Source organism: Moschus berezovskii, chromosome 25 (genome assembly GCF_049115385.1).
Source record: "Moschus berezovskii isolate FMDL1 chromosome 25, NW_MosBer_1.0, whole genome shotgun sequence".
Lineage (NCBI taxonomy): Eukaryota > Metazoa > Chordata > Mammalia > Artiodactyla > Moschidae > Moschus > Moschus berezovskii.
Genome location: NC_142484.1, coordinates 50064343 through 50091130, shown reverse-complemented (window position 1 = coordinate 50091130; position 26788 = coordinate 50064343). Strand labels below are relative to the sequence as shown.

Below are 26788 nucleotides of genomic sequence, written 5' to 3'. Positions count from 1 at the left end.
GCCGGTAATTTTCCTTTTTCTGTGTGATACTTTTGTCTGGTTTTGGTATCAGGGTGATGGTGGACTTATAGAATGAGTTTGGAAGCATTTTTTCCTCTGCAATTATTTGGAATAGTTTTAAAATGTAGGTGTTAACTCTTCTCTAAATATTCGGTAGAATTCCAATTCTACCATACGGTGAAGTCATCTGATCCTGGATTTTTGTTTGCTGGGAGTTTTTAAATTACTGACTCAATTTCTTTACTGATAAGTGGTCTATTCATATTTTCTATTTCTTCCTGATTCAGTCTTAGTAGATTGTACACTTCTAAAGACTTGTCCATGTCTTCCAGGTTGTCCAATTTATTGGCAAATAGATGCTTGTAGTAGTCTTTTGTGATCCTTTATATTTCTGTGGTGTCTTTTGTAACCTCTCCTTTTTCATTTCTGATTTTATTGATCTGGGTCCTCTCCATTGTATTTTCTTGATGAATCTGGGTAAAGATTTATCAGTTTTATTTAACTTGTCAAAGAACCAGCTTTTAATTTCATTGATCCTTTCTATTTTTGTCTCTATTCACTTATTTCTAGTTTTATTTGAAATTTTTCTTTTTTCCTGAAGTAAGCTTTTAAATTCTGTTTTAGAACTGTTTTTGCTATCTCATAAGTTTTGGATTGTCATGTTTTCATTTGCATTTATCTCTAGGTATTTTTTCATTTCCTGTTTGATTTCTTCAGTGATGCATTGGTTGTTTAGTAGTATATTGTTCAGCCTTCACCTGTTGTGGTTTTTTTTTAGTAGTTTTTTTCTCAAAGTTAATTTCCAGTCTTATATAGTATTGTTTTCAAAAAAGGTGCTTGATGTGTTTTCAGTTTTCTTAAATTTACAGAGGCTTGTTTAGTGACTTAGCGTATAATCTATCCTGGAGAATGTTCTGTTTGCACTTGAAAAGAATGTGTATTCTGTTGCTCTGGGATGAAATTATATATATATATATATATATATATATATATATATCTGTATATACACCCACAGATATATAACAGTAATTTTCTATGTTTATTATGTACTGTGACCTTTGCTAGTTCAGATTTTGTATTATTTTATCTAAAGCTGATGAAGTGATTTAGAAGTATTAATTAAGTTTCACATCTCTTGAGATGGAGAAGTTTCACCATGCCTTGTGAGGCTGAAGCCACAACATATTTCAGTCATGACCAAGGACAATACCCAAGAAACCAAGCTTAAGATAATTAAAGCATTCCACACATTTTCACTTCAAATGTGATTATGATTTGACTTTACAAGAGGAAACAATTTTTCATACCGTGCATTCGATTGGACTTCACAAATTCTTTGTCCTCCTTGTCAATGCTGGAGGGATGCCAGGTAAACTTCTGAATATTTTCATCAAGATACCTGCTCAGATTCTCATCAAAGACTGTGATTAGTAGGTAAAATTCCTTGTCTATTCCTTTCTACAGAGAAGAAAGAAATGAATGAATGCTTGGAGGACTTCTTAGCTCTACTTTGCTTTCAAAGTTAACACGAAGTAACACAAAGTAAATGAGGATCAACATCAGCCACAGATTTGCTGGATCATTTTGGAAATCAAGATTCTGATCAATTCATTCTACACCCAATAAATTCATCTTCCTCATTATATCCTTTTCCCTCCCCATGTGACCTCCTCAGAGGAAGTAAGTCCCTGTTCAGAAGTTTTCCTAATCTGCGGTTCTCCTGTTCTCAGGCACCATGCTATTTTTGTCACTTTCAACTCCGTGTCCTGCCCTCGGCCTCTCTGACCTCATCTCCTTCTATTCACACCCTAGCTCACTCCAGCCACCCTGGTCTTTTGCTCTTCTGTGAACACACCTACTTCATTCCTGCCTCAAGACCTTTTCACATGCTGTTCCCATTGTCTAGAAGGTTCTCCTAGGTCTTGCCTGGCTCCCTCCCTTATTCCCTTCCATTCCCTGCACCAATATCACCTCCCCGGAGTGCCCTTGCCCCAACCTAGCTAAAAGTCCCTCATCTTCTCTCCTGCCTGCAAACTCACTCACCTTTCCACACTCCACTCTTCTTCATAGCACTAATCTCCACCTAAAATAGTTTATGTATGCACTTAAATGTGTGACTGCTGTCCCACTGTAATGTAGGCTTTGATAGGGTAGGGAAGTTTTGGGTATCTCTCTGTATTCCCAGTTCCAACAAAAATGCCTGGAAAACTAGGCACTTAATACATGTTTTTGAGTGAGATAATGAATTCAAGTAATTCATGGCTTTGCTAAATGATATTGAGTTGATAATGAAGGACTAATTCCCATTGTGGATATTCCTAAACCATCTATTTGAATATTACTGACCACAAAGCATACTGAATTGTCAAAATCTACTCTTCTTTAAAGCTGAACCAGCGAAGTACTGTGTTTTCTGTCTCTCAACCATCTTCCCACCTCTAACAGACTCCCTCTCAATCTACGCTTCATCCTGTCGTCTACTCCAGAGGGACCCTCACCAGTGCCATCGGATCACATCTCTCTCCTTCTCAATATGGACAATACAATGTAATTCACAGTGATTGGTCCCTGCCTACCTTTTCAGCCTCATCTCTTGGACGTTCCCTCCTGACACCTGAACCAAAGCAAGCCCAAGATCCTTGCAGCAATCTGAACTTGCTGTGTTCAGCAGGCCTCTGACCTTGATGCGTGTTCTCCCTTAACACTGATGGTCTGCCACCCGAATCCAACTTCAAGGGGCAGCTTAGCTGTCCCAGCTCTGTGATGCTTTCTTAACTCCTCATTGAAGGTAAGGTATTCTTTGCTTTACGTTCTTCCTATACCTTATGGACACTTACTGCTTTTATCACATGGCGTTTTAGAAGGCAATAGTTTTAGATCATGGGCTATGGAAAGAAACAATGTAGGCTTAAGATTTTTCAAGATAAAATATTAAAACTGGAGGGGGAATAAGGGATCAAATATATTTGGAAAGATATTGGGTTCTAGTGCCATTCTGCTTACATGTTATGACAACCGAGAGAAATGACTTGTCTTCTCCAAGTCCTATTTCCCTCATTTGCAAAACGAGGATATGAGTTGTCCCTACTTCATATTTTCTGGAGGGCTAAATTTGATACTATATTTGACGCATCCTCTAGCAAATACTAAGTGCCTGGTGTTAACTGTTATTAACCGTGGCCGTGTTTGTCCACAGGATGAGAAGGAACCACTGAGAGGGATTTGGTCGGAGAGCCTCATCATCTGAGTCATCTGTACGGCAACTGGGTCTGTGAAAGGGGAAATTAGCCCAGGAGGAGGCTAGAAGGTAGGTATAGGACCCTGTGTAGTCATTAACTTTGTGTCAACTAGTTCGGGTGCCCAGATATTTGGTCAAACATATTTCTAGATATTTCCATGAGGGTGTGCTTGGATGAGATTAACATTTGATTCAGCAACTAAGTGAAGAAGATTGCCCTGCCTAGTGTGGGGGAGCCTCATCCAGTCATTTGAAGGCCTTAAGAGAACAACAAAAAATCTGACCCTCTCACAAGTAAAAGGGGATTCTTCTTGCCTTTGAACTGGAACATCATCTTTTGCTTGCCTTTGAATTCAAACTCAAACACAGCCTCTTCCTTTCAAGACCCTGCTGCCCTTTTGGGTCTCCTGAGTCTCTTTCTGTGACTCGCCCTGCGTATCTTGAAACTTGTCATCCTCCATAGTCATGTGGGCCTGCTCCTTATCATAATTTTCTTTCTATCTATATATACATCCTAATGGTTCTTCTTTTCTACAGAACTAGGATTAATGCCAAATATAAAATATACCATTTAAACAAATAGCCTGCTATTTCTGATTGGTAAAGTAATTCAAAATGATTCAGTTGCTGACTTTCCCTCTTTCTATCAGTGTGTTTAATATCATGTAGATATAGCTTGACGGAGAGGCAATGGCAAGCCACTCCAGTACTATTGCCTAGAAAATCCCATGGATGGAGGAGCCTGGTAGGCTGCAGTCCGTGGGGTCGCAGATTCGGACACGACTGAGCGACTTCACTTTCACTTTTCACTTTCACACACTGGAGAAGGAAATGGCAACCCACTCCAGTGTTCTTGCCTGGAGAATTCCAGGGACGGGGGAGCCTGGTGGGCTTCCGTCTATGGGGTCACACAGAGTCGGACACGACTGAAGTGACTTAGCAGCAGCAGCAGCAGATATAGCTTGAAATGCTATGCTTTGCCACCGCAATCAGTGTGGATTAATCTAAAGCCTCTAAATTGGGACTTGCAAGGAAATATCTACTTGTTTTCTTGTTTCTTTGGTCATAGTGATTAACTCCTACATTATAGTGGTGAGCTACAGTGATTCTCAAACTTGGTTGCACATTGGAATCACCTGGAGATTCTGACTTAATTGGTCTGAAACACCTGAATAAAGGATGTCTAAAAGGGCTCCAGGTTTTTTTTTTAAAAGGTGGGGCGGCAGGTAAGTCTAATGTGTAGACAAATTTGAGAAAATTGCATGCGCGCTAAGTTGCGTCAGTCTTGTCCGACTCTGTGCAACCATATGGACTGCAGCCTGCCAGGCTTCTCTGTCTATGGGATTTTGCAGGCAAGAATAGTGGTGTGGGTTACCATGCCCTCCTCCGGGGGATCTTCCTGACTCGGGGATCTAACCTGCCACTCTTATGTCTACCTGCATTAGCAGGCAGATTCTTTATCACTAGCACCACCTGGGAGGCCCTTGAGAAAATCTGCCCCCTGCCCCCCAAAATATCCCAATTTACATTCTATATAGGTCTCCGGAGATTGTAGAATCAAAGCAATGCCCAGCGAAAGAGTCACCAAATTCCAGCCAAACAAGCAGAGATCCTGGCTTTCTGCATAGGCATCAGTAACTTTCAGGTCTTCAATTTACAGTAAAATTAACTTAAATAAAAATTTGCATCTTAAATTTATGAAAAATAAAACAAAATCCTCATTATGTAGAAGTCGATTTCCAGAGCACTGAGGAAAAAATTCACCTTTTTGTAATGGACGATTACTATTCACTCTCTAGCCACAGTCCTGACCTCCCTCACAGACAACCCTGTGAGCCCGGCGACCTTTGAGGCCTACCTGTGTCGCATCAGCATTGAGAACGCCCCTTTTACAGACTGGCAAAGGCCCTACAAGGCCAGAGCTCGTGTCCTTGATTGGTTCAACCGCTGAGAAGTAAAGATAAGTCAGACAGGGTGGGTCATCAGCTGTTGGGCCGACACTTTCAGGCACCGTCCACCTGTATGTGAAGATCTCACCTGGCTTAACATGTGCCCCTGGCTTCAGAAATCCTGCGGAGACAAGTAAAACAGCTATTCAAAGCAACAGCCAGGAATGAGAAACTTGTCAGACTGGGTCTTCCAGCTCAGGGTGCGTCTCTGTCTGATGATGTGCTTTGTGGAAGGACAGTTGTTTCCACTGTATGCTATCAGAGAGGTCAGTGCCACCATCTGCTGTTTTACGAGATAGATGCTTATATCAAAGGACTATCTTCTTCACAGTTTATACTTAATATCTTCATAGATACTACTTCTTACTCAAATCTCAAGTTTAGCAAATATTAAAAGAGTGATAATTGTCTTTAAATTATCTTAAAGACTGATAATTACCCATTTATATATCAATGTAAATCCATAAAATATCATTTAATACCTTCTATGATGTGGAATTTACTATATTTGGCCCTTTAGAGGATACCCCAAGAAGTTGAACAAGAGACCTACCTTTACAGAGTTTTAAATCTAGAAGGTTGAACTAGGAAATAACCCAAATAACTCCAAGTTAGAGGAGGTAAGCAAAGGCACAAGGTAACAAAGCTGGTAAATGGCAGATCTGGGATTAAACCCAGGGCTGATTCCAAAGACTTTGTACTTGACCTTCACATTGTATTGTCAAATGAACACATTGAATCTCTTCAACTAGACTGAGGTCAGAGACTTCCTGCATTTTGTCCAGGGCTTGCAGACAGGTACGCAGTAAGTTTTCTGAGATGTACAACAGGTTTCAGCTGTCATTACGGTTCTTTCTGCAAAAGTCATCGTGAGCATTTTGACCAAGGAAGAGAATGCGGGCACAGGAGACGTTGCTGCAGCAGGCAGGGGGTACAGGGTGGGGAAGACTAGGGAACTGGGGAATACTGCCTCTATCCTTTCCTTCTCTGTTCCCTCCCCAGCACTGCAAAGCCTGCTCTGGACTGGGACCAGCCTCATACTTGGGAATAAAGAAGTATCTCAGGAGTCATGGTGTCTGCTATAGCGATGAGAAAGGCTTCCCACACAGCCAGGATTTCCCAAGAACATTATTATGAATGGAAGTACAGTTCCTGCAGCCACTGGGTAGAAGCTGCTCTTCTTACATGTAGACAGCCTGTGCTACATACTCTGTGACTGGGGGATACATATATGATGTTAAGCCCACAAAAGTTTTAAATAAATATCTGCCCATAGAGACAAAGCAAAGCCCATGTGTAAGAGTTTCATTTCAACAAAATGTCGGAAATCAGATTTTCCCCTTAGCCTTACCCAGAGAATCCCATGCAACTGCAGCAGAAAACTCTCCATCTTAGAGGAGTGAGACAGTGAAAGTAACCCACTTTGAGATTTATTATGTGACTGAGAGTAAAGGAATGGCATTAACATTTCCTAAGTATCTACTGTGCGCCAGACCCTGTCCTGAATTCTGTCTGAAGTGATAGTCGCTCAGTTGTGTCCGACTCTTTGCGGCCCCATGGACTGTATGTAGCGCCCCCCAGGCTCCTCTATCTATGGAATTCTCCACGAAAGAATACTGGAATGGATAGCCATTCTCTTCCCCAGGGGATTTTCCTGATCCTGGGATTGAACCCAGGTCTCCTGCATGGCAGGCAGATTCTTTACTGTCTGAGCCACCAAGGAAGCCCATCTATCCCTTCCCAAAGCCCTGTGAGGTGAGCATCATTCTCTGTACTTGAGAGAGGAGAACAGTAAGGTTCAGAAAGTTGAAAAAGCTGCTCAAGCTCACAGGGCTGGCAAGTAAAGGGCCCAGGATCCTCCCAAGGCACACACTAGGACTTACCATCTAGGTTTGGGGCTGCATCAGAAGCTTTGTCATAGATCACACCATGGGGCAAAATACTGTAGACCTTGTCAGCTTTGTTGGCAAATGTCACTAATAGAGGGTCACCCACCTCTGCCTTGATGACGGGACCTGAGAAATGTTGAAAGAGGAGGGAGAAGAGATGAAAAGAGACAGAGAAGTGAATGGGAGCAGAAGAGTCACTCCCTATTAGATTACACGTCCCACTGAAACATCTCCCTCGTTCCAAATGTGACAGATATTTCACTGTACCCAGAATTCCAAGGTGGGCTTCTGCCTCAGAGAATCTCTTTCTTCGAGTAAAAGTTGCATCAACATACTCTGTGTACCGAGCCTTCCAGTATTTCCCTCCTATTCTGTTGTCGCCTTGTGTGAAGTAGAGCTCAGAGTCACTGTGGAAAGAGAAGGGAGTTGAGAGGGAATACACCTCTGCACATCCATAATTAAATGCCTTAATTATGGAGCTTTATTGTATTGTCTTAGCCCATTCATCCACCCATCTCCCCAGAAAAGATAGCACAGTCTTCAGCCAAGTTCCCAGAAATAGTCAACCAGCCTTAAAAGTCTTCAGAAGCTCTTTGGTGCTCAAGCTCATTTCTCTCTTAGCCATTGTACTTTCTTCCCCAGAGGTCCAGCAACCGAAGGAGGCACAGGTAAACTCCTTACTTACCAATATTGGAGTCCCAGATGGCGTGCTACAAAGTAACAAAGAGCTAACTGTTTTCTTTGCAGAATGAGCATCCCTCTCTCTCTTGCTGATGTCACTATGAATAGTCTCTGCAAATAGTAAGCTCTGATATCTGGCATGATTAAGGAATGGAGTATCTAGTGAACCGAGTAGGTTAATCAGTGGAGTTACCATATAAACTATATACACGAAATACCAAATTTCAAACTTGTGAATTACAATAACATAACTTCCAACGAGTACTATCCCTCCTCTGCTTCTGTCACTGGTACCACCGCTCTTGCAGACATGCCGGCTGTGTCTTCTTCTTCTGCCTCTTCCTCTTATCTTGTTCATCCTGACTGTGTAACCTTCCTTTTCTTCACCTTTATTTCATCTTTTCCTTTCCTTTCTTCCCACAACCACACTGCATGCGTGTGCTCCTCGCCTTGTGTTTAGACCATAGTATCAGCCTCCTATCTATCTGTGCAGCATCCTCTATCTCACATTGGCTCCCTTGAGTTTTTTTCTCAGCATACGCACTGATACTCCAAAACCTTTAAAATAGTCATTTTCGTTGTCATCTTATCTGCTCCAAATTCTCCAGTTGCTCCCATTGCCAATCAAGTAAAGCTCAGACAGACTGGAGGACCTCTGCAGAGGACATCCGGTTTGCTCCGGCCCTCTCTCCACTGCTCTGTGGAAGTGCTCATGCCCCACGCAAACCCCTCACCTGTCATTCACTCTGCTCTCGTCACTCTGCTTTATGGCAGATGCTTTGCAGTAACCCCTGCTTCTAAAATTTCCCTCTCTTTCAAATTCACTTGCATAAATTCTATCATTCAAAAGACTCTACCTTAGTTTCACTTCTTTTGTGACGTATTTCTGGCTGTCTTCACTCTCTCTACATGCCCAGAGAACTCACTGTCTGGACAGCTCATCTTAATCTTATTTGTAACTTGCAAAGTCACTTCTCTTCTCCTGTATATTCAGCTTCTTTCTGTACCTGAGATCGGGGACATTATCTTAGACCTTCCTGCATCTCGCATGTCACTTAGTACATAGTGTTTTCACATATTACACTAAATATCCATTGAATATAGCTTGATATTTCATATTTTATAAGGTGCTTTCTAATTTTGGAAGGCTTCTAAGACATAATTCTCAATGTTAATTTTCACTATTCTGTTTATGGGAAAATGCTAGTCAATAGGGAATGTTGATATCAAAGAGTTTTTCATAGGTGGTCACACAAATTCTTTAGGCAAGGTTAAATGTTATCACTTTGGTGGAAGAATGAATGAAATTTATAATGAAGGAAGTAAAAAGAATCTTATTGATCATAAAGACAATTTTTTAAACATTCCCTCAAACACGAAAAGGATTATAGGGTAAGAGCAATACTTGTTGATATCATACTGTATTTTTTGTAATGCTTTCCCAGACATATTTGCATATGATCCTACAATAAACGTCACATGGGTCTTCATCCACTTAATAAATTGTTAGATTCAATTTGAAAAATATTACATGCTATGGAAGCCCAGAGAAAATTATTCAGGTGTCAGTGAGACTTTACTTAAGAAGTTACAGTAGAGTTAGATTTTGAAGGGGGAAAGTGGCATTGTACTGGACAGGGAGGAATATGAAGTCTGGGCAGAAGGGGCTTCACTTATATCAGGCTGTCCTTGAACCAAAAAAGGTAACCTTCCTTGGCTGTTTCATCTCCCTGAAATAGAGTCCTGACTTATTCCCCCTTCAAAATTGTCTGCTTAATACGTGGAAGACCTTAGTCTGTTCTCTGTCAGCTTAGTAACTCTCATGGCACTTTATGCTGCAGCTTGCACATCGTAGATGCTTCTGAAGTGTTTGATGGATGAATACATGAATCCAGTGCTTTGATTTTGCCAGCAAATCTTAAAGCAATAGTTCAGTTCGGTTCAGTCGCTCAGTTGTATCCAACTCTTTGTGACCCCATGGACAGCAGCACATCAGGCTTCCCTGTCCATCACCAACTCCCGGAGCTTACTCAAACTCATGTTCTTCGAGTCAGTGATACCATCCAACCATCTTATCCTCTGTTGTCCCCTTCTCCTCCCACCTTCAATCTTTCCCAGCATCAGGGTCTTTTCTAGTGAGTCACTTCTTCACGTCAGGTGGCCAAAGTATTGGAGTTTCAGCTTCAGCATCAGTCCTTCCAGTGAATATTTAGGATAGACTGGTTAGATCTCCTTGCTGTACAAGGGACTCTTGAGAGTCTTCTCCAACAACACAGTTCAAAAGCATCAGTTCTTCAGTGGTCAGCTTTCTTTGTAGTCCAACTCTCACATCCATACATGACTATTGGAAAAACCATAGCTCTGAGATACTCTGCAGTTATCTGCAGTATATACAATTGTATCTACAATTCTCAGCAGCATATACATTATGGGACTCAGAGCTCCTTAAATGATGCTATTATGCCATTTATGCAGTATGTACTCGTGAGAACAGTGCCTGGAACACAAATGAGATCACAGCAAAAAGCCTAACAGATGCCTCTCTTATGAGAGGCTCAGAAACATCAGCAAAGACAGCTTACCTGCCAGAGGCCTTTAGGGGAAGACCACTGAATTTGTCATAGCCTTGAGGACCATAATCCCAAAGAATTTTTTCAGCCGCTATAAAGTAGTGTCTCTGTTGACCCTTCATCTTGGGGTGAGAAATACCACTTTTGCAGTTACCAACATTGTATTGCCCCAGCATGCCAGCTATAAAACAGAGGAAAACCAAGAGCCAATGTACAAATGCTCCAAAAGCAGTCATAGAGGAAGAATAGACTGATTCACTTGACTTCATGGACATTTCAAACTTTTGTACAGAAAGTAGAACCATAAACAAAGTTAAAAGTAAAAGTAAACAGTGGGTAGAGGAGTGTTTTAACACATATGACAAAAGATTAATACGTAAATATCTTTGATAAATAAGAAAGAAAAAAGTAAATATTTCAACAGAAAATGAGCAAAACATTGATAGGTTATTCACAAAAGAAATACTATTGGCCCAAGAACAAACAAACAAAAAAGTTCAACTTTAATAGTAATCAAGTGATACTGTTGTTCAGTTATCAAACTGTAAAGTTTGGAAAGACTATGTATTTATATATAAAGGTCTAGAAAATAGGGAAGATATTCATCAAAATGTCACACCATTATCTCTAGAGGTGATTGCTAATTTTAAAATTGAATTATATATATCTTCCAATTCTAAACATTTTCTCCGAGGGTATGGACAATTTAGTAAATGCTGTATTTCAGTACTGTATTCCAGCTTACGTGTACAACTACTGGCCAAATTTAAGAATCTAACTAATTTCAAATGGCTGCTAATGCCTTGATACATGTCAATGTATGGCAAAACCAATACAATAATGTAAAGGAATTAGCCTCCAGTTAAAATAAAAGAATGTTTTAAAAAAAGAAAAAAAAAACTAATTTCTTTTCAAATTTAAGGATCTTCTGTGGAGAACATCTACAATCTACCCTTTTCGGGAATCTCAAGTATACAACACAGTATTGTTGATAGTAGTCACCATTAGATCTCAAGGACCCATTTGTCTTGCATAACTGAAACTTTGTATTCTTTGAGATCTCAAGTGCTCTCACCATCACCAACATCACAAAGTTTAACTATGTGAGGTGGTTGATATATTAATTAGCTTGTGTGTAGTTTAAAGAGTTTACACCTTATATCAAAATATCAAGGAATTCATATGCAATTCCTATTTGTCAATTATACCTCAATAAAGTCTGGAGTGGGGGTGGAGAATGGTAGCTGTCATGTTCACCTTTGTCTTCTCAGGAGAGTGTCTGATACGTATTAACTGAGCAACTCAACATTTGCCGATTGAATTTAACTGGAATAACCTAGTGGACAAGTTTGAAGTTTGCTTTAAGTTTGAGGGGGATAAAAACGTGTTATGAAAGCAGCCCTGAAGTGCTGCATAGCTGTCCTTGTAGTGACTGTGTGTAGTTATGATCCAAATTGAATCATACATTATTTACTCCATGTTTATCCAACTGATAACATTTTTCTTTTTCTCTTCCTAGGCCAAACCTGTAATATGTCATATCTGTAATGTTGCCAATATTTCTTAACTGGCATCCAGTAGCCAGAATCTCTTCACTGAATCTTCTCTGCACGAAGACATATTTAGCTTCCTAAATCTTCCTAAATCACTGTGTCTAATGAACTAAAAGGGCTCACTATTACCTTCCAGGGGCTTCCCAGGTCAAGAACCCACCTGCCAATGCAGGAGAAGTAATATACGTGAGTTCAGTCCCTGGGTTGGGAAGATCCCCTGGAGGAGGGCGTGGCAACCCACTCCAGTATTCTTGCCTGGAGAATCCCACAGAGGCACCTGATGGACTGCAGTCTGTAGGGTCGCCAAGAGTCGACAGAACTGAAGGGACTCAGCATGCATGCATGCATTACCTTCCAGACGTTCCTTAGCCTTGCCATTCAAAACTGCTCCCCTGAGGCCCAAACTGCCTCTCTAAAACTTCTGCTTCGTCACTCCTCTGACATGAGCCTAAGGTCCAGCTAAGTAGACTTATTCCATGTGGTCCCAAGGAACCTGGACTGAATCATTCAACAGGTATTTAAGTCAACAAATGCTTATCATTCACCTTTCAAAGGATTTTGCACCTGTCATTGGATTGCTTCTCAATATTAAGAAGAACTCTCACAGAGCAGCCCAGAGATGAAATGGGCTGCTACAATTACAAGGCTAGGGCTATACACACGACTCCATATAAAATAGATCATCAACAAGGACCAACTGTAGAGCACAAGTAACTATATTCAGTATTCTGTAATATGGGAAACTTACATGGGAAAAGAATCTGAAAAAGAATAGATGTTTGACTATGTATAACTCATTTTTCTGTACACCTGAAACTAACACATCATACATAAATCAACTATACTCCAATATAAAATTTAAAAAAAATTTTTTTAAGAGATGTCCAAAAGGGAATTCAAGAATTGGATAGGGGAGTAGCCCAGATTATCTAGAAATCCCTTTCTGGTTGGTCCAGATTATCTAGAAATTACCATTTCTGATTGTAAATTTTATTCTATTTAGAACTGCCCATGTGTTTTTCCCAGTTCATGCTGCTTCCCCTACTCGGAAAGCCTTTTTCTTATTCCTCATCTATCAAATTCCTACCCATATTTATAGGCTCAGATTAGGGACCCCCTCCTTAGGTAGTCTCTCTGACTGTTCCAGTTAAGTGACAAAGCTCAAAGAGCATTTATCATTCTGCCTCACATTTTATTCTTTTGTAAATGTGTAACTATATTTAACTACTAGATTCCAGGTTCCAGGAAGGTCTTATCAATTTTTTCAATCACCTCTTACCTGGTTCATAAGGAGGTAATTAATTAATAAATATATGTCAATAAGATGCCAAATAGGCATTATACATTTTCCTATGTTGAATATTTAATTGGAATAAATATAACACAGACAAGAATCCATCCAATAGCATGCACTGAATGAACACCACTGACTGTGTGGTTTAACTGTACCAACTGTAAGCATTTCCACAATGGCCTCCATCCTTTTTACCTTGGAGGTGATCACTGACTTGGCAGGTTATCATCCACTTTCCAGGATACTCAACTATCATTTCTATTGTCAGGAAGGTGGCTGGGAACAGGGTGACGACATCAGTCCGATGCCCTCTGCTGATGAAGGTGTTACCATAAAAATAGATGGAATGGATGTCTATCTCATTCCCCATCCCAAATAGGTGCCAGGACACTGATTCACCAACGCACATATCAGGTTCAGGGAAGTTCCCAAAGAGGTATCCATTGAGCGCTGAAAAACAGAAACACCGGTAAAAGACACTCCCCTGCAGAGCCCAGCAGAACCAGAAACAAAGGTAATACATACTCTAGCACAGCTGAAAAACTAGCAAAAATCACTGGGTTGTAATATTTTTGTGCAGAAAAAAATGTGGCTTCTTTGATAAAATGAAATCCCCAAAGGAATGAAAAGCATTAGTCTTTTCAAGAGAAAAGCACTCAATAAAAGTGATCAGCAGTAGGCACACAGCCTTGAGCTGCTCTGGGAACACAGTGAGATCAGGAGTAAACCAAAGCGCTGTTTATAATTCCAGGACAGCTTGGCTACCTCCTACTTTCATCTCTATTTGTATATGTACCTTCCCCACCAGATCTGTTCTGTGTAACTAGAAACCCTGTCTTACCTCACGTTGGGAAAGCTGACATACGGTAGCTACTTAAGTGACAAAAGCATGCAGCAAGAAGGAAAAGAAATGATTAGAAGGGAGGAATGAGGCAGTTCAGCTCAGTCACTCAGTTGTGCCCGATTCTTTGTGAACCCACGGACTGCAGCTCGCCAGGCTTCCCTGTCCAACACCAACTCCCGGAGCTTGCTCAAACTCATGTCCGTCCAGTCGGTGATGCCATTAACCATCTCATCCTCTGTCGTCCCCTTCTCCTCCCGCCCTCAATCTTGCATCAGGGGCTTTTCTTCACATCACGTGGCCAGAGTATTGGAGTTTCAGCTTCATCGTCAGACCTTCCAATAAATATTCAGGACTGATTTCCTTTAGGATGGATTGGTTGGATCTCCTTGCTGTCCAAGGGACTCTCAAGAGTCTTCTCCAACACCAACCACAGTTCAAAAGCATCAATTCTTTGGTGGTCAGCTTTCTTTATGGTCTAACTCTCACATCCATACATGACTCGTGGAAAAACTATAGCTTTGACTAATGGAACTTTGTTGGCAAAGTAATGTCTCTGCTTTTTAATATGCTATCTAGGCTGGTCATAACTTTCCTTCCAAGGAAATATATATTCCTGCACGGGCTTATTTCATTGATCTCTGTGTCTGTTTTCATGCCAGTATGGTCCTGCTTGAATTAGTATGAAGTGAAGTCGCTCAGTCGTGTCCGACTCTTTGCGACCCCATGGACTGTAGCCTCCCAGGCTCCTCAGTCCATGGAATTTTCCAGGCAAGAGTACTGGAGTGGGTTGCCATCTCCTTCTCCAGGGGATCTTCCCAACCCAGGGATCGAACCCGGGTCTCCCGCACTGCAGGCAGATGCTTTACCGTCTGAGCCACCAGGGAAGCCTGAATTCGTACAGTTTTGTAATAAAATCAAGGAACACGATGCCGCTAGCTTTGTTCTTTTTCAAGATTGCTTTAGCTATTCAGGTTCTTTTGTGATTCCATACAAATTTGAGATTGTTTTTTCTATTTCTGTAAAAATGGTATACCATTGAGATTGAAATAGGGATTGCACTGTGTCTATAGATTGCCTTGAATATTTTAACAATATTAATTCATCTAATCCCATGGGTACAAAATATCTTTCCATTCATTTTTGTCTTCTTAAATTTTTAAATTAATATCATAGTTTTCAATATATGGGGTTTTCACCTCTTTGGTTAAATTTATTCCTAGATATTTTATTCCTTTTGATGAAATTGTAAATGAGATGGCTTTCTTGACTTTTCTTTCAGATAATTCATTATTAATGTACAGAAATGCAACAGCTTTTTGTGTGTTGATTGTATATCCCTCAAATTTACTGGAGTCTTTAGCTTTTCTATATGCAATATCATGTCATCTGCAAATAGAAACAGTTACTTCTTTGTTTCAGATTTGGATGATTTTTATTTCTTTTCCTTGCCTAATTGCTCTGGCTAGGACTTCCAATACCATGTTGAATAAAAGTGGCAACAGTGTGCATCCTTCTCTTGTTACTGATCTTAGAGGATTAGCTTTCAGCTTTTGCCGCTGAGTATAACCTTAACTGTGGGCTTGTCATATATGGTCTTTATTATGTTGAGGTGTGTTCCATTTATACTCCATTAAGGGTTTTTATCCTAAATGGATGTTGAATTTTGTCAGATGCTTTTTCTATGTCTATTGTGATAATCATATATTTTTATGCTTAATTTTATTATTGTGGCACACAACTTTAATGGATTTGTGGAAGCTGAACCATCCTTTCATACTTGGAATATATCCCACTTAATCATGGTTGTGAAACTTTTAATGTATTGCTGAATCTGGCTTGCTGATATTTTGTCGAGGATTTTTACATCTGTGTTCACCAGGAATATTAGCCTGTATTTTTTCTTTTTTTGTGTGGCATCCTTGTCTGGTTTTGGTATCAACACAATGCTGGCTTCATAAAACATGTTTGGAAAAGTTTCTCCCTCTTCTGTTTTCTGGAAGATTTTAAGAATTGGTATTAATTCTTCTTTGAATGTTTGATGGAATTAACCAAAGAAGTCATCTGTTCCTGGACTTTTCTTAGTTGGAAGTTTTTTGATTACCGATTACTACTTGCTATTAATCAGTCTGTTCAGAGTCTATTCCATCATGATTTAGCCTTGGTAGTCTGTATGTTTCCAGGAACTTATGCATTTCCAATAGGTTATCCAACATGTTGGTATATATTTGTTCATAGTAATCTCTTATGATCCTTTGTGTTTCTCATCTTTCCTTTCTGATTTTATTTGAGTTCTTTCTCTTTCTTTTCAGTTCAGTTCACTTCAGTCGCTCAGTCGTGTCTGACTCTTTGCGACCCCCTGAATCACATCACACCAGGCCTCCCTGTCCATCACCAACTCCCAGAGTTCACTCAAACTCATGTCCATTAAGTCGGTGATGCCATCCAGCCATCTCATTCTCTGTCGTCCCCTTCTCCTCCTGCCCGCAATCCCTCCCAGCATCAGTCTTTCCCAGTGAGTCAACTCATCGCATGAGGTGGCCAAAGTATTGGAGTTTCAGCCTTAGCATCAGTCCTTCCAATGAACACCCAGGATTGATCTCCTTCAGAATGGACTGGTTGGATCTCCTTGCAGTCCAAGGGACTCTCAAGAGTCTTCTGCAGCAGCACAGTTCAAAAGCATCAATTCTTCGGCACTCAGCTTTCTTCATAGTCCAACTCTCACATTCATACATGACCATGGGAAAAACCATAGCCTTGACTAGACGGACCTTTGTTGGCAAAGTAACATCTCTGCTTTTTAATATGCTATCTAGGTTGGTCATAACTTTTCTTCCAAGGAGTAAGCGTCTTTTAATTTCATGGCTGCAATCAGCATCCGCAGTGATTCTGGAGCCCCAAAAAGTAAAGTCTGACACTGTTTCCACTGTTACCCCATCTATTTCCCATGAAGGGATGGGACCAGATGCCATGATCTTTGTTTTCTGAATGTTGAGCTTCAAGCCAACTTTTGCACTCTCCTCTTTCACTTTTATCAAGAGGCTTTTGAGTTCCTCTTCGCTTTGTGCCATAAGGGTGGTGTCATCTGCATATCTGAGAAATATAGATATTTCTCCCAGCAATCTTGATTCCAGCTTGTGCTTCATCCAGCCCAGCATTCCTCATGATGTACTGTGCATATAGGTTAAATAAGCAGGGTGACAATATACAACCTTGATGTACTCCTTTTCCTATTTGGAACCAGTCTGTTGTTCCATGTCCAGTTCTAACTGTTGTTTCCTGACCTGCATACAGGTTTCTCAAGAGGCAGGTCAGGTGGTCTGGGATTCCCATCTCTTTCAGAATTTTCCACAGTTTATTGTGATCCACACAGTCAAAGGCTTTGGAATAGTCAATAAAAGAGAAATAGATGTTTTTCTGGAACTCTCTTGCTTTCTCCATGATCCAGCGGATGTTGGCAATTTGATCTCTGGTTCCTCTGCCTTTTCTAAAACCTGCTTGAACATCTGGAAGTTCACAGTTCACGTACTGCTGAAGCCTGGCTTGGAGAATTTTCAGCTTGACTTTACTCGCGTATGAAATGAGTGCAATTGTGCAGTAGTTTGAGCATTCTTTGGCATTGCCTTTCTTTGGGGGTGGGCAAGACAAGACCTGAAGACTATATACACTCTTCAGCACACTTGGGAAGAGGTTTCTAGGCACAGAGGGGGAGAAGACACATCTTACCTTCTTTGCACACCAGCAGTGGGCCGATTAGCCCAGAACAGATGTCCTTAGGGGCATCAATATGTGAATGGTACACCCAAGTCAGGCAGTTTGCATCTGCTGGGGCAGGAGCATATTCTTCTCTCACTGGCCAGACGTAGGTTTTTTGCCAGGAGGAACCATGTCATCATCCTCGTTCTTTCCAGATGTTCCATCTGGATACAGGGCTCCTTTCAAGAAAAATGAAACAGTTAAAAGACAGAGATCACACATTATAGTGGAAAGAGCTAGAGCTTTGAAATCAAACATATATCAGGTAAAATTTATTTGCTATGGGATTGGAGACTTGTTACTTAAATTTTCACTGCCTTGGGTTTCTACCAATAAAGCTGGAATGTTTACATCTACCCCACAGAAATGTAAGAACTATGTGAGGCACTGAATATTGTCCTGCACAGAGTCAGATACTTCATAAATTTTTAAGAAAAGATTAAGAAAAGGTATACAAGAATACACAGAAGAACTATACCAAAAAGATCTTAACGACTTAGATAACCACAATGGTGTGGTCACCTAGAGCCAGACATCTTGGAATATGAAGTCAAGTGGGCCTCAGGAAGCATTACTGCAAACAAAGCTAGTGGAGGTTATGGAATTTTAACTGAGCTATTTAAAATCCTAAAAGATGATGCTGTTAATTAAAGTGCTACACTCAATATGCCGGCAAATTTGAAAACTCAGCAGTGGCCACAAGACTGGCAAAGACTGGTTTTCATTCTAATCCCAAAGAAGAGCAATGCCAAAGAATATTCTAAGTAACAGACAACTGTGCTCATTTCACATGCTAGTAAGATGATGCTCAAAATCCTTCAAGCTAGGCTTCAGCAGTATGTGAACTGAGAGCTTCCAGATGGACAAGCTGGGCTTAGAAAAGGCAGAGAAACCAGAGGTCAAATTGCCAACATAAATTAAATCATAGAGAAAGCAAGGGAATTCCAAAAAAAACATCTACTTCTGTTTCATGGACTATATGAAACCCTTTGACTTGACTGTGGGGATCACAACAAGCTGCAGAAAATTCTTAAAGAGATGCAAATATCAAGCTTCTGCACAGCAAAGGAAACTATAAGCGAGGTGAAAAGACAGTCTTCAGAATGGGAGAAAATAATAGCAAATGAAACAACTGACAAAGAATTAATCTCCAAAATATACAACCAGCTCCTGCAGCTCAATTCCAGAAAAATAAACGATCCAATCTAAAAATGGACCGAAGAACTAAACAGACATTTCTCCAAAGAAGACATAAAGATGGCTAACAAACACAAGAAAAAATGCTCAACATCCCTCATCATCAGAGAAATGCAAATCAAAACCACAATGAGATACCATTCCACACCACTCAGAATGGCTGCTATCCAAAAGTCTACATGCAACAAATGCTGGAGAGGGTGTGGAGAAAAGGGAACCCTCTTACACTGTTGGTGGGAATGCAAACTAGTACAGCCACTATGGAGAACAGTGTGGAGATTCCTTAAAAAACTGGAAACAGAACTGCCATATGATCCAGCAATCGCACTCCTGGGCATACACACCGAGGAAACCAAAATTGAAAGAGACACATGTACTCCAATGTTCACTGCAGCACTGTTTATAATAGCCAGGACATGGAAGCAACCTAGATGTCCATCTGCAGACGAATGGATAAGAAAGCTTTGGTACATATACACAATGGAGTATCACTCAGCCATTAAAAAGAATACATTTGAATCAGTTCTAATGAGGTGGATGAAACTGGAGCCTATTATACAGAGTGAATTAAGCCAAAAAGAAAAACACCAATACAGTATACTAATGCATATATATGGAATTTAGAAAGATGGTAACCTTGAGAGTATATTAAAAAGCAAAGACATTACTTTGCCAACCAAGGTCCATCTAGTCAAGGCAATGGTTTTTCCCGTGGTCATGTATGGATGTGAGAGTTGGACTGTGAGGAAGGCTGATCGCCGAAGAATCGATGCTTTTGAACTGTGGTGTTGGAGAAGACTCTTGAGAGTCCCTTATACTGCAAGGAGATCCAACCAGTCCATTCTAAAGGAGATCAATCCTGGATGTTCATTGGAGGGATTGATGCTAAAGCTGAAACTGCAATACTTTGGCCACCTCATGCGACGAGTTGACTCACTGCAAAAGACTCTGATGCTGGGAAAGGTTGGGGGCAGGAGGAGAAGGGGACGACAGAGAATGAGATGGCTGGATGGCATCACCGACTCTGTGGACATGAGTTTGAGTGTACTCCGGGAGTTGGTGATGGGCAGGGAGGCCTGGCGTGCTGTGATTCATGCGGTCGCGGAGAGTCGGACACGACTGAGCGACTGAACAACAACAACCACCTTAACCCTGAGTACAAGACAGCAAATGAGACACAGGTGTATAGAACAGTCTTTGGGACTCTGTGGGAGAGGGTGAGGGTGGGATGATTCAGGAGAATGGCATTGAAACATGTATATTATCATATGTGAAACGAATCACCAATCCAGGTTCGACGCATGATACAGGATGCTCGGGGCTGGTGCACGGGGATGACCCAGAGGGAGGACATGGGGAGGAGGGAGGTGGGAGGGGGGTTCAAGAAAGGGAACACATGTACACCCGGGGCGGATTCATGTCAATGTATGGCAAAACCAACCAATATAATATTGTAAAGTAATTAGCCTCCAATAAAAAAAATAAAAAAGGGATGCGAATATCAAACCACCTTACCTGTCTCCTCAGAAACCTGTGTGCGGGTCAAGAAGGAAAAGGTAGAATATAGATATATAAAAATTCCACGTTTGTAAAATACCTTTAGTCCCATAGATTTGCTTTTCTTTTATAAATTTATTTTGTTAATGTCTTATGACAGCATATTAAATATTTCCCAATATGAGTTCAGTGAGCTAGTTTGCAGAAATATGACTTTATCACAGGAGTATATTTATCTCAGGTCAAAGGGGAGCTCCTGAAGCAGCCCATACAATTTGACTTTTCTTCAGGAAGTACAACTTTTTTATTCATGAATGGTTATGAATTATAGTGTCTCAAAAGATAAAACTTTACAAACCAAATTCATCAGAATTAATACTTTAATTTAAAATACGCATTTTAAGGCATTCTTTTTTTTTCTTTTATTTCTTTCAATTGGAGGCTAATTACTTTACATTATTTTATTGGTCTTGCCATAACATTGACATGAATCTGCCCCCGGTGCAGTGATCTAAAATGCAAGAGAATCAATTAAACTGTTAAAACTTTATTTTTTTCCTAAAATCAGAAATAACTAAATCCAATTAATTCTCCACTACGTGTGTATTTTTCACGTTTTTCAATTTAGAAGTTTCCTAGTTCCTGGCTGATTTCCCTGTCACACGATAGGCTCTTCAATCCACTTCTGTTTGGCTGTTGTTTGCTCAGGGAAAACCACCTTATTAATACTAACCTAAAGAGAAGATTTCAATAAGTCAGTCTGCCTGATAATGCATGTATCCTAAAAATATAAGCCATGAATTTAAAGAATAAATACAATCAAAGAAATTTTGCTTCCGCAAATGCCTATCCACAAAATGTTAATCACTGGTACAAAGGGGTATTAAATTATAGTATCCTCTTAAAACAAAACAAAACACAACAAAACCCTACCTTTCAAGGTCAGTTCAAACATAATCTGCAACAGATCCTTTCCACACATGATCCTTTCTCTTTTGAATCCTCTCAGCACTATATGCCTATTTATGGCATTCACCAAGTTCTTCCTGAAGTTTCAGTCATTCGGATAAAAACATATTTAATAAATACTAAGTCTGAGACACTGCAACTGGGAGCTACACAAAAAAGGACAGCTGGGATTTTTAAAAATAAAGTTTCCGTACTAATTTAACTATTTTAAAAACACAATGTGTTTCTTGCAAAAAAATCAGAAAACACAAACATTAAATGAAAAACACAGAACACAGAAATAAATCGTGTTAATTCAAGAACAATCACTGCTGGTCTTGACAAAAATCTTTCCAGATCACTTACTCTACATGAACATGAATACACTTCTTTTCTTCAACAAAAACAGGATGATACCACATACATTATTTTATTATCTATTCCTATTTTTTTCCTGTTAATTAATATATCAAATTTGGCTTCCCTGGTGGCTTAGTAGCAAACTATCCACCTGCCAAGCAGGAGACGCTGGTTCAATCCCAGGGTCGGGGAGATTCCCTAGAGGAGGAAATGGCAAACCCACTCCAGTATTCTTGCCTGGGAAATCCCATGGACAGAGAAGCCTGGAGGGGTACATCAAGTACAACCATTAGAATTTGACAGGCAAAAAAAAAGAATTTGACAGGCAAAGATGGAGATGAGATTATTTAGGCACAAAGAGAATGAGAGGTCTAGAGATAAGAAAGCTGGTTTGTTTTATTCCTTTACTTTGCTATCCTACTTACAAGGGTAAATACATAATGTTGAAAGCTTCAGGTCGCTTTGACCTTTCCCCGCTCCAAAAAAAAAGGGCAAAGGCAAACACTGGTGTTCACAGGACAGTGGTATCTTTGCTACTCCTGTCAGGACTACCATTACCAACCCCAACAAACCCACAACTATTGACAGTTCCAGGAGATCATGTGCTGAGGGACACCTCTACAACACAACCACAAATGACTACCACCTCTTCCGGAATCCACAGTTGATGAAGTGCGTTAACTCACTCAGACATTTACTTAGCAGTTACTACGTGTGAGGTACTATGTTAGCTGCGGGCCCTCCAAAGATGAATAAGGACCTCAACAGCAAGTTCAGCTTTCAAAAGTAAATGTCCTTCAGCAGGACCTGAACTAAAAAATGAAGACAAGTTCGTACCCAATACAGCGGCTATCACTCCAAAACAAAAACCCAGAAAATAACTAGTGTTGGTGAGGATGGAGAGATACTGGAACCCTTGTGCATCGCTAGCAGAAATGTAAGATGGAGCAGCTGCTATACAAAATAGTTCAGCGGTTCCTCAAAAAACTAAACAGGATTATCATGCTATCCTGAAATTTCACTTCTGGGAATACCCCAGAAAAACTTAAAGCAAAGACTGGAACAAATATTTATACATCCATACTCATAGCAGCTATAGTCATAATAGCCAAAAGGTGGAAGGAACTCAAGAGTCTGATGAATGAATGATTAAACTAAACGTTGAGCATAAATATACAATGAAATATTATTCAGCCTTAAAAAGGAAGGAAATTCTGACACTTGTTACAACATGGATGAATCGGGAAGACATTGTGCTAAGTGAAAGAAGCCAATCACAAAAGGACAAATATTCTATGATTTCACTTAAATGAGGTACTGGAGTCGTCAAATTCAGAGAGAAATAAAAAAGGAGAACGGTGGTTGCCAAAGGTTGAGGGGAAGGGAGAACAGGGAATTATTGTTTAACAGGTATAGTGTTTCAGTTTCAGAAGCTGAAAACGTGCTGAAGAAGGACAGTGATAAGGACATACCAAGGTGACTGTACTGAATGCCACTGAACTGCACACTTAAAAATGATTGGAATGGGGGAATTCCTTGGTGGTCTCATGGTTAGGACTCCGAACTTTCAGTGCCGGGAACTGGGTTCAATCCCTGGTTGAGGAATTAAGATCCTACAAGCTGCATGGTATGCCAAAAAACAAACAAGAAAAGGTTCAAATGGTAAATTTTATGTTATATCTATTTTGCGTGCATGCATGCTAAGTCACTTCGGTCATCTTCAACTCTTTGCAACACTAAGTATTGTAGCCTGTCGCACTCCTCTGTCCATTGGATTCTCCAGGCAAGAATACTTGATTGGAAGCCATGTCCTCTTCCAGGGGATATCCCCGACCCTAGGATCGAACCCACACCTCTTGCATTGGCAGGCGGTCTCTTTACCACTAGTGCAACAGGTATATTTGGCCACAATTAAAAAAAAAAACAAAACTCTGAGGAACATTATCTATAAGTGCTACTATGAAATAGCCAGGACATATTGTTAAGTAATAAAACAAGGTAGAGAAAACAAACAGTAAGACACTATATCAAAAGAGCGTGGAAGAATATATAGCTATACACAGATATTATACAGACATTTTCTATTACTACTGTAATTTTTAATGGAAAGATAAACAAAAAGCTTTTAAAAAAAAACAACTACCGCCAAGGGAAGGAAAGAAGGTTACGATTCCGCTGGTAAAGAATCCACCTGCAGACTCCGGTTCAGTTCCTGGGTCGGGAAGATCCCTTGGAGAAAGGATAGGCTATCCATTCCAGTATTCGTGGGCTTCCCTGGTGGCTCAGATGGTAAAAAAATTGCCTGAAATTCGGGAGACCTGAGTTCGATCCCTGGGATGGGAAAATCCCCTGAAGGAGGGCATGACTACCCATTCCAGTATTCTTGCCTGGAGAATCCCCGTGGACAGAGGAGCCAAACAGGCTACAGTCCATTGGGTCTCAAAGAGTCAGACACGATGAGTGACTAAGCACAAACACAGTCCAGAAACTAGACTCCTCTGAACGTACCTTGTCGTATATATCAAGTTTTTAAACATGATTATAAAATAAATCTAAACCAAAAAAATTTTAAGTTGTTCCTCAAATCAAAATGAAAAACAAACCTAAACCGTACTGAGTTAAACCAAACAGAGGAGTACTTAACTCTAAAACACAGTAATCTGACTGCACATCCTTGGTGAAATACATCCTAAGGACATAAGAAATACAAAGAAACCTTACAGGGCTTTCAGTAACGATACTGATATGATTCTGAAATTAAGTAACGTCTGTATAGCATGAGAAGAAACAAAAATTCTAAAAATATTAAATAAAAACAAGTTATCAGTATAAACTCATGCTGAACTATCTTTTTTTAAAAAAGTATTTCCTAGCTCCGGAGAAGGCAATGGCAAGCCACTCCAGTACTCTTGCCTAGAAAATCCCATGGACAGAGGAGCCTGGTAGGCTGCAGTCCGTGGGGTCGCTAAGGGTCGGACACGACTGAGCGACTTCGCTTTCGCTTTTCGCTTTCACACATTGGAGAAGGAAATGGCAACCCACTCCAGTGTTCTTGCCTGGAGAATCCCAGGGACGGGGGAGCCTGGTGGGCTTCTGTCTATGGGGTCACAGAGAGTCGGACACGACTGAAGTGACGCAGCAGCAGCAGCAGCAGCTCCATCTTTAAAGAGACCTATAAATTACTAACCTAGTATCAATAAACATAGCACCCAGATAGCAGTCTGTAAAAATCCGTGAAAATTCTCTCCAACTAAAAGGAACCAGCACTCCCTAAAGAAAGTGATAATTCAAGTTCTGAGGCAGAATTTTATGAAATAAGGTTGGATCATACCAGATAGCAAGGAAGCTATCAGAAACCACTAGGGTAGTATCAAAAACACTTAGGAGCTATCTTGAAGAGTTGCTCACTACCAAAAATAGAACAGACTCAGCCACAACAAAATAACACGTGCAATGGACTGGAACACATAAAATATGGGAAAAATCCCTGAGTTCATAATGATACTTGAAAGGAGAACAATGATATTTGAAAGGACAAAGATCTCATTAGTCACTTTTGAAAGATTCTTGGGAATCAATTTATTATCCTAAAACCTGACAAAGGAGAACAGTTGCATATTTACTGTCTTTTTCAGATAAACTGAACATAAGAGTAACTCAACAGTCCAAAATCAACGTGAGAAAGTTTTTGTTTAAAGTATTCTAGCTGAGAAATGAAGAATGATTGAATATCACCATTTTACAAACCCCTAATAAAATTATAGGGTAAAAAGCAGATATTACAGTGCCTTGGAAGGATTCTTTCAAAACAAAGACAGACAGAGGAACATGGTCAAAAACACCAGAGGGATGCAAACAACAAAATAAAGTCAGAGAAAATCTGTAGGGCAAGTGTGTTACAAGCAAAAAGGAAGAAGGGAAACAGAAGGAGAAACTATAAATTAAGAGACATATCAGTTCAGTTCAGTCGCTCAGTCATTCCGACTCTGTGCGACCCCATGAACTGCAGCGCGCCAGGCCTCCCTGTCCATCACCAACTCCGGGAGTCCACCCAAATCCATGTCCATCGAGTCGAGGATGTCATCCAACCATTTCATCCTCTCTCGCCCCCTTCGCCTCCTGCCCTCAATCTTTCCAGCATCAGGGTCTTTTCCAATGAATCAGCTCTTCGCATCAGGTGGCCAAAGTATTGGAGTTTCAGCTTCAACATCAGTCCTTCCAATGAACACCGAGGACTGATCTCCTTTAGGATACACTGGTTGGATCTCCTTGCAGTCCAAGGGACTCTCAACAGTCTTCTCCAACACCACAGGTCAAAAGCATCAATTCTTCTGCGCTCAGCTTTCTTCACGGTCCAACTCTCACATCCATACATGACCACTGGAAAAGCCACAGCCTTGACTAGATGGACCTTTGTTGGCAAAGTAATGTCTCTGCTTTTTAATATGCTGTCTAGGTTGGTCATAACTTTCCTTCCAAGGAGTACATGTCCTTTAATTTCATGGCTGCAATCACCATCTGCAGTGATTTCGCAGCCCAGAAAAATAAAGTCAGCCACTTTTTCCACTGTTTCTCTTTTTCCCATGAAGCGATGGGACCGGATGCCATGATCTTAGTTTTCTGAATGCTGAGCTTCAAGCCAACTTTTTCACTCTCGTCTTTCACTTTCATCAAGAGGCTCTTTAGTTCTTGTGCTTCTCCAGCCCGGCATTTCTCACGATGTACTCTGCACAGAAGTTAAATAAGCAGGGTGACAATATACAACCTTGACGTACTCCTTTTCCTATTTGGAACCAGTCTGTTGTTCCATGTCCAGTTCTAACTGTTGCTTCCTGACCTGCATATAGGTTTCTCAAGAGGCAGGTCAGGTGGTCTGGGATTCCCATCTCTTTCAGAATTTTCCACAGTTTATTGTGATCCACACAGTCAAAGGCTTTGGCATAGTCAATGAAGCAGAAATAGATGTTTTCCTGAAACTCTCTTGCTTTCTCCACGATCCAGCGGATGTCGGCAAT

The 26788-nt window shown here is 40.5% G+C and overlaps 2 protein-coding genes across 7 annotated transcripts in view; one reads left to right on the top strand and one right to left on the bottom strand.

Annotated features, from left to right (window-relative positions):
- LOC129557794 (liprin-alpha-1-like) overlaps positions 1-17888 on the bottom strand; it is a 74334-nt gene extending 56446 nt beyond the window's left edge. The window contains exons 1-7 of the mRNA XM_088832468.1: positions 17742-17888; positions 13370-13624; positions 10340-10508; positions 7344-7483; positions 7071-7202; positions 5097-5308; positions 1308-1458 (exon numbers count right to left, since the gene is read on the bottom strand). Of these exons, the coding sequence (XP_088688594.1) occupies positions 1308-1458; positions 5097-5308; positions 7071-7202; positions 7344-7483; positions 10340-10508; positions 13370-13583 (1018 nt within the window). The 5' untranslated portion in view covers positions 13584-13624; positions 17742-17888. The remainder of the gene's footprint in view (positions 1-1307; positions 1459-5096; positions 5309-7070; positions 7203-7343; positions 7484-10339; positions 10509-13369; positions 13625-17741) is intronic.
- LOC148773936 (ferroxidase HEPHL1-like) overlaps positions 1-26788 on the top strand; it is a 226320-nt gene that overhangs the window by 144742 nt on the left and 54790 nt on the right. The gene's annotated exons all lie outside the window — the stretch shown is intronic.